This window comes from Ammodytes marinus (genome assembly GCF_949987685.1).
Source record: "Ammodytes marinus genome assembly, chromosome: 9".
NCBI classification, from domain to species: domain Eukaryota; kingdom Metazoa; phylum Chordata; class Actinopteri; order Uranoscopiformes; family Ammodytidae; genus Ammodytes; species Ammodytes marinus.
This window is the reverse complement of record NC_137213.1, coordinates 26,346,186-26,354,389: the sequence shown is the minus strand read 5'-3', so window position 1 is coordinate 26,354,389 and position 8,204 is coordinate 26,346,186. Positions and strand designations below refer to the sequence as shown.

The following is an 8,204-nucleotide window of genomic DNA, read 5'->3' as shown; positions in this document are numbered from 1 at the left end:
CTACAATTCAGTGACATCCCCACAGTCACAAAGAAACGCTGTAACCTGCTGCAGCGTTCAGTTGTTTTATACAACATTGGAGGGAAATTGAATTACCATGAGAGTTTTAATAGGTATGTACGTTATTAGAGTATTTTATATGTTCATAAAGTCTGTCGGTAAGGTCAATGTGACATAACGCTATAGCTGTTAGCGTTGCAACCTATAGCATTCAGTATGTAACAGTATTGTAAGTTACTATATGTGTTAATGGTCGTGTAGAAAATACCAGCAAATGCGAAAAAGTGTGGCAGTTATGTGATTGAACCAATACAACTGTCTATGTGTTTTTTAAACTGTTATCTAAAGCTAAGTTTGCTAAAGTGAAGCACAGGAGTCCTGTTTTGTAAGAGGTTATAGTACGCATGCGCACAGTTGTCACTGCTGACAACTAGTATTATTTTTTTACTTTATGTATATCTTTGGTGTAACGTTGTATATTTGTTATGAAATACATAATGTAGGCCTACATATGATTTAAAAGGTGTGTTTCTGTAAGCTTTATGTGATTTGTCATTTATGGGAATTATTACTACAACAATACTTCAAGATCCCTTTGGTGATGAATAAAGCTATCTATCTATCTATCTATCTATCTATCTATCTATCTATCTATCTATCTATCTATCTATCTATCTATCTTTAATTCTTCTGTTTCTAAGTGAAGTGTATTGTCTCTCTTGTAGGAGGGGGATCAGGCTTTGTGGGCAAGGAGCTGACTCGCCTTCTCAGAGACAAAGGTCATGAGGTCACAGTGATATCTCGCCAGGCTGGTCCAGGGAAGATATCATGGGTATGAATGAGTCCACATTAGGTCCATTCCTTTGATATACAGTCTGTGGTTAATTCACAGTTGTAGTCGAAAACATTTGGGAAACTCCTGATTCATTACAGCAAATGCTTAAGCTGTAATGTCTGTGGAATAGTTTGAATCTCCTCCTTTTTGTTGCATGCTTTACAGAGTCATTAATAAACTTTTTTTCCACCTCTGTGCTTCTGCAGGGCGAGTTGGAGTCTAGTGGCCTCCCGCCATGCGAGGGCGCTGTCAACCTGGCCGGAGAAAATCTAATGAACCCTCTACGATGGTGAACAATACAATAAAAATACCACTATACTGTATACAGACACACTCTTTCGTCCAGTAGCTAACACATCATTTGTTAAAACGTTTTCTCTTGGGCTAAGATTTTTCATGCCTTGTTTTTTTTTTTTTTTTCAAACTTTGTGAAATTTCTGAGTACTTTGAATCTTCCACCTGATGTGTTTTCTTTGTGGTTTCAGGTGGAATGAAAGCTATAAAAAGGATTTGTTCTCCAGTCGTATCGACACTACAAAGACTCTGGCTCAAGCCATCGCTGCCTCCCCCAGCCCTCCTCGCTCCTGGGTGCTGGTATCCGGCGTAGGTAAGTCTTCCCCTATAGAGTAACCCTTCATTGAGTATGCTCTTTTTTAAGAGTGAAGGAAACCATTCTTATGATCTTAAAAATGTATTATCACATAGCTGAGAAAGGCAATCATTAATAGGCAATGGATATAGTCTGTTACTGTGTAAATACCCCTTGATTGTACATTCTGTAAATGATACCTAATGTTCTGATTTTCTGCTAGTAGCATAGACTAGACTTGACAAACTCACGTAAAAAAAATGTATGTGTTAAATTGTCCCACAGCTTGTTATAAGCCCAGTCTGACGGATCAGTACACAGAAGACAGTGAGTGGACACCGTTTGATCTCCTCTCTAAGCTGGTGAAGGAGTGGGAGGCCTCGGCACTTCTTCCAGAGACTGTGGCAGAAACCACCAAACAAGTCGTCATCAGGCCTGGTGTGTAGAAAAACTGCACATTTCACTTTTTTGTTATTATTGTATTATTGTGCTTGTAATCACGTTAAAAATGAGAAATGTAGTAGTTGGATGGAGCACTTTGAAAGCAGTCAATTCATTGTTTCTAAATGTTACGGTCTCACTACTTCTTTCTCGTTCATCCAACATGGGGAAGGTATTTTGATGAGGGACAGACTAAACTGTTTTTAGTCACAGTTCCACTTTCAGATTTTCTATGGGAAAAAGTTTAACTTAATTAAGAAAGGTATGTGTTGTATGAGATTATAGATTAAAACATGAACACTTACTAACTGCAATAGTACCCAGACTGTCCAGCAGTTGAAAGTTGAAATTATACTTATAGTACTTGAACAAATGTACTTGACTATCATATTTGAAACTGAAACTATTGTGAGTGTACTTGTGATAGTTACTTGCTGTAGTTTGGTCTGGCTTTGCGAGACTAGTTTTGATCCTGGTATATTTGGGTCTTCTAACATCCATCTGTTCCTCCCTCCACCAGGGGCGGTGTTGGGTCGTGACGGCGGTGCCATGAAGCAAATGCTGCTTCCCTTCTGGCTCGGCCTGGGGGGCACCCTGGGGTCCGGGAGACAGCCGTTCCCATGGATACATGTCTCAGACCTGGCTGGAATCATCGCTCATGCCTTGGAGACCCCCACTGACACCCCAACCCCTTCAGCATCACAACAAGTGTTCAACGGAGTCGCACCCGCACTGAACACCAACTACGAGTTCACTAAAGAACTGGGTCGCGTGCTGAATAGACCCACCATTTTCCCCGTGCCTGGTTTTGTTATGAACAGTTTTTTGGGCTCGGAGAGGGCTGTGGTCCTCACGCAGGGCCAGAAGGTCATTCCTAAGAGAACTCAGGAGGCCGGCTTTCAGTTCCAGTACCCAGACTTGACCTCAGCGCTGAAACAGATTGTTGGATAATAACTAGATGTTGGGAGAATGTGAAGTGCTGATTTAAAAGATTCTGTAATTGTGTGTAAATATTTACTGTGATACAACAAATATAAAGAAATGACAGCTCAAACTGTTTGGATAGTGCTTTTCATATCACACAAGACCTTCTAACAATCAGGTTTTGAAAAATGCAATGCAACTGTTCTAAGTAAAGATGAGAAACCTATGAGACTTTAAACAGCTGTAGCGAGAGGTGTGATGGCGGCCTTGCATATATCATGCTCGCAAACTTGTCACATTTCGGGAAGAATTAGCTGTTTCGAAACCAAAATCTGCTGGACAAAAGAAGGTCTGCAGATCATAGGGTTGACGGTTCGAGCCCCACCTCCTCCTCCACATGTCGAAGTGTTCTTGGCTCACATTTATATCTGAGTCGGTGCACGAATGGGTGAACGAGTGGCAAAATCTTGGCAAGCGTTGTATAAATAAAGCCATTTAATATTCACATCACTGTCCAGACTGAAGCATGATTGTTACAAGAAATGGACTATGATCCGTTTGAAGGTGGGGCACAATAAAGCTGGATAGTGTACAGCAAGAGTGATTATGACTTTATATCTAATGAGTCAGTATTCTAACTCCCTGTTAGAATAAGTCCCTGGGGCAGCGGTCTTTTCTCAGTTTCAGGGTGTTTCCATGGTTTCAAAAGTCCAAAAAAATGCATCTGTTCCTGGCTGAATCATGACTCTGAATCACTCTGGTCGTCTTCATCTACTTGCTGAACCATTGGCAGTTGATCTCCCCATTCACTGTTCCGGGCGCAGCGGTACACGTCTCTGTTGGAAGGAAATTAAAAAAAAGTTATATCAGTTCAGTTGGTATGAACTGAAAAACATTGACATCTATCAAATAAATGGGGTTATTTTAAAAAGTCTGATAAAAGCAGCATGCCACTATCAAGGCCACATGGGCTTGGTATCAATACGTTTTGTGGTTTAGAGTCAGAAAAATGCCAAATTAACAATACATTTAACAAGACGAGAATTAAATAAAGAATAAATCTACAGTCAAATTTCAGACTACCCTAGCTTAAAAAAAACAAAAAAAAAACACCACATATACTTCTCAAATACTCACTGCTCTTGAACCACATTGTTTTGACAATGTAAACCCAAAGCTTTTGATCAAACATCAGTAGACCTATGATGCTACCAATGAGTTTAACAGTACATATACTGCGTTGCCTTTACCTGCTGTGTTTGCGTGCGGTCACCACCACGTGTTGCAGTGTTCCGTCAGAGCAGCACATTCTACAGTGGACGTGTCTGGTCCGGCGCTGCACCGGTGCAATGAGCCGCGCCCAGTCCACACCTTCAGATTCAGCCTCCACCGGTTCCTCTGTCCGGGACAGAATCACGTAGCTGAACTTCTCTGTCTGCTGGTCACTGTGCTGAAAAGGAGAGGGGAAATATTCAAATGTTTGCTACTGTCTGTCAGTAACACAATTGAGATTTACCCTGTAAAAAGTGTGTTGTTTTACACATTTAGTTATTTATTCTATAGTACTTCTTCTTCGTCTTCAAACAGGTGCAATTCCAGCCTTCAAAAAAGCTGTTAAGTGTGTCAGTTCTGTGCTACTGTAGAAACAAGGCTGTGCAACATGGCGACGTACCCCTCTCCTATGTAGTTATAAAACGCTCCTTCCAAGGAAATAAAAAACACCAACTTTAATTTTCAAGCGATTATACACTATTTAAAAACATACTTATGAATATTTCATTCCATTTCAACCAAGTCTGGTCTGAAAAAATGACAGTAAAATTCTTCACATTGGCCCTTTAATCCTAAATGTAATCTTACCTTGGGCAGGGGCAGAGGTTGGTACAGCTGCTGGAAGTTGCAGGGTTCAGTGTGCACTCGGGCCAGTTTCGGACACATTTGTTCGTGAGGGCACTGGAGAAAAAACAAAAAACAAAAGAGTTGAAGATGCTAGAAGACTGTTACACAAAAAGTTTTAAGTATGTACTTGAGTATGTACTTAAAAACGTACTGGAGCAAACATGGACGCTGGTCTCGGGTCATGGACGGTCTTATCTTGTTTCTGGAGATAGAAAAAAATCAAGTTATTAGTTTGCTTCCAATAACTGACAGATCTTTTTTTCCTCATCTAGAATGTACAAGAGACTATATTGTTATTGTACGCATACAACTGAATTATGTTGGTGGCAATCAGTGCAGCAGCAGTAAGATGAGGTAGAAAGTTTCTAAAAACATAAAAGATTTATATAAAAAAAATATAAGATATACTTATTTATTTGAATACCTTCAATAAAGTGTCTCTGGCCTCCATAAGCATCTGATGGCCCTCTTTGGTCCCATTTTCAACCAGTACCTACAGAAAAATTCAAATGAACAGACATTATCAAATGTCCTTTCATAATAATGATACATCTAGCATGTGTTCACTAAAGGTGCATATAAAATAACACCTCATAGTAAACTGCACATCTTTTTTTAAGTGTTTTCAACCAACCAGGTACGAGCTTGTCTTTCTCCACAGAGTCATCACGGCCTCTTCTCTGTCTTTGGCGTTGGGAAGCTCTGACAGGGTGAAGGCTGCTACCACCAAGTCAAACTGAACCTGTAAATAAGAGCACAGGATGGTCAAGGCTCTTTTGGCCTGAAATATACACATACTGTATATAAAGCGTATATACTGTTGCTGAAATTAAATATAATGGTGGCTTTACCTTTGGAGAAACGGGGAGGAACTGTCTAAAGTATACATGCTTGATGTGAGGTTCAGTTCTTTCGTCATCACCTGCTCAACACACAAAAAATACAACAATGCTTAGATTTTCTGATCAAGTGCTTGACAAAAGCACAAACAAGTATGTTACGAATCTAAACGGATTGAAAGTGTACACTGGTTTTGTGTGCCTGTGCGTGTGTGTTTTTACCTTTAAGAAGCCGTTCTGCCAGGATGTTCATTGGCCCAGAGCTGTCCACACACACCATCTCCTTCAAAGAGTCACCCCAGCACGAGTGTGACGCCCTGTGGGAGAGAGGGAGAATCAATTCATAGTCTCACGAGAACTCTATTCTTTTCTTATAAACCTTTCCTGATAATTTGTAGTATGCATAATAATGGAATGATGTTTGCTTTGTCGTTATAAGTGTATCATTTCCATCATTATATTATGCATTATTGCATTTTTTTATCATGTTTTATGATCTTATATGTAATTGTAAAGTAGTGACTTAGTGACTTTAAAGGCGTTCATAAATAAAATGTATTAATGTAGCACTAGCGTTTTACACTGACCAGACAACCGTTCCCAGCCCTGAACCAAAATCCAGCAGAGACTGAGGAGCAAAAGAGGGAACTCTCTTCTTTATCTGAAAGAATACAAAATAGCATAAAATTATTTAGGTCTGAGAAATCGTAACCGCTAACACATCCAGGGCTTTTAACCCACAATCCACTTTTGCATTTTTCCATGCTGTGATCTAACTTAGCCTTCAATCTCATCCACATTTTATTTTACCTCGTTCATTGCTCTCTTCACCGCTGCATAACCTCCAGCCAGCCGAGCCGCCATGTACACCACTCCTAAGTCCTCATCAAACCTGGAACACAGAGCGGTGTCTAAACTCATCTACATATCTAAATCAAACAGGGGAAATCAACAGTTACAAGCTCCAAAAAATAAGAAACCATGCTAGTCTTTTTATTCTTTCATAGTATGTTGATTGTTTTAGATAAATTAGTAAAACGTAGATAAAAAATCTAATCTTACTTCATGGGGGTCCAGTGATACGTTGTTCTTTTGAGCTCCGACAACACTTTCCTCCTGATGCGATCTTCTAGCACTTCTTCATCTACGTCTGCAACAAAAAGAACAATTACTTCAGCTTCAGTTCGCATAAATCTTTTTGCAATTATTGTACATTATGTATAATCCCGTTTTGTTTCATGTGTCACATCTACCTCCTCTGTTCTCGTTGGCTTTCTGCCAAAGGTCTTTCTCCATGCTCACAGCTCTCTTCCTCAGACTGTGGTCGTCCACGGCTCGTTTCCTGCTCCAGAGGAAGTTAGTGAGGCTGTGCATGCGTTCGGTCAGTTTGGTCACCTGAGCTCCTGCAGGGGAGAGAGTCAAGATTAGTTTTGATTTGAAAGTGAAAATACCACCTGATTCTGTCTTAACAGTGCTGGGAACTATATGTTGATAATATGTGTTATTTTTGTGTTTATGTCAGTCAGTATTTGTTCTATTTTCCTTGTTTCTCCTTTCAAATGAAAATGTGAACTGCATGTTATTGTCCTATATGTATCTCATCTTAAATAAAACATACTTGACAAACATTTTTTAAATGACCAGCAGATACAGTCACATTTCAGAACGTATAACCTACTGTGAATAATGGAGCGTGCGGCCGTCTGCAGCTCCTCAGGAAGGCGAAGAGTCTTCAGATTGGTCACGCCCGGGTGCTTCCTGTGAAGTTCTCCTTTCAGGAAATCTGACTGGGGCTGTGTGTGGGGAGCTGCACTCATTCCCTGACGATATAAAGCACATGTTTATTTACCATCAATATTATAGATATAGGAGGTATGGTCACTGTCATGTGCAATACTAGTATTCTTATGTGCAATATGACTATTCTTTCTATGATATACTGTTTCTTTGCGCTTACATTACAAGTTGTATTTGATTGAACACTGTGTATTCAATCATTGTCAGGTTTAAGAGACATTTAAAAAACTAGGTGAGCAATTTAAGATTTATTAAAACAGGAGGAGAATGGCCACAAATAAATGTGATAAATGAATTACTTATCATGAACTGTTCTCCTTCATAAACAGATTTAGAAACTAAAATCTTTTTATCTATCTCAGTATAGGTTTAGCAGCTTGTGTCTGACCTCCATCATGCTGCGTTCAATGACACTCACCCTGCGCACGATCTTCACGATACCCGCCTTCTGACAGAGGACACACGCGCTGTAAGCCCGTGACGCCATGTCTTCTGCTCCTGAACGGTGACTTTACTAAATCAATTTGAATTTATAACTTAAATCCACGGCGTTCATGAGCAATGGAGGCACGTTTCCTTCTTCCCAATCCTTCAACAAAATAATTCCGACTATCGGTTCAGGCGGAACGTTTCTTCCGGACTTTTTGTTCCGGTTGTACGAGTGCTTGTCACTACCCGATCTGTCCGACCTACCCGATCTGTCCTACCGGAAGTGTTTTTCGCGCTCTTCCGGGTTGGAAAAACTACGGCAACACCACAGCAGGGGCATACAGTGTTTAAACTCAAACAACATTTAATAGCTTGATAGCGATAGTTTAGCGAGTAAGCTAACTAGATTGATAGTGTGAAAACAAACAACATTTAAAAGATCGCGTTAGCT

General features: G+C 40.1%; 2 protein-coding genes across 2 annotated transcripts; one reads left to right on the top strand and one right to left on the bottom strand.

The window, feature by feature from the left end:
* Nucleotides 1–2,816, top strand: sdr39u1 (short chain dehydrogenase/reductase family 39U, member 1; the record flags this gene model as incomplete). Its single annotated transcript, XM_080033744.1, has 6 exons — nt 1–113; nt 726–832; nt 1,042–1,124; nt 1,321–1,442; nt 1,710–1,862; nt 2,386–2,816. The coding sequence occupies exons 1-6, from the start codon at nt 98–100 to the stop codon at nt 2,814–2,816; spliced, it is 912 nt and encodes a 303-aa protein (XP_079889870.1). The 5' UTR covers nt 1–97.
* A 682-nt stretch (nt 2,817–3,498) lies between these two features.
* On the bottom strand, nt 3,499–7,897 carry mettl17 (methyltransferase like 17). The gene is made up of 14 exons (XM_080033742.1): nt 7,743–7,897; nt 7,206–7,347; nt 6,781–6,930; nt 6,590–6,677; nt 6,338–6,419; nt 6,115–6,188; nt 5,750–5,844; nt 5,540–5,610; nt 5,323–5,430; nt 5,113–5,181; nt 4,840–4,890; nt 4,650–4,742; nt 4,040–4,239; nt 3,499–3,625 (listed from the first exon to the last, which is right to left on the bottom strand). The coding sequence occupies exons 1-14, from the start codon at nt 7,809–7,811 to the stop codon at nt 3,529–3,531; spliced, it is 1,389 nt and encodes a 462-aa protein (XP_079889868.1). The 5' UTR covers nt 7,812–7,897; the 3' UTR covers nt 3,499–3,528.
* Nucleotides 7,898–8,204: the final 307 nt, after the last annotated feature.

Coding starts and splice junctions, on each gene's coding strand:
- mettl17 (XM_080033742.1), bottom strand. CDS start 7,811: ATGGCGTCACGGGCTTACAGCGCGTGTGTCCTCTGTCAGAAGGCGGGT. Junction 5,611..5,749: donor GGCAGAACGGCTTCTTAAAG/GTAAAAACACAC, acceptor TGTGTTGAGCAG/GTGATGACGAAAGAACTGAA. Junction 4,891..5,112: donor CCAGAGACACTTTATTGAAG/GTATTCAAATAA, acceptor TTCTATCTCCAG/AAACAAGATAAGACCGTCCA.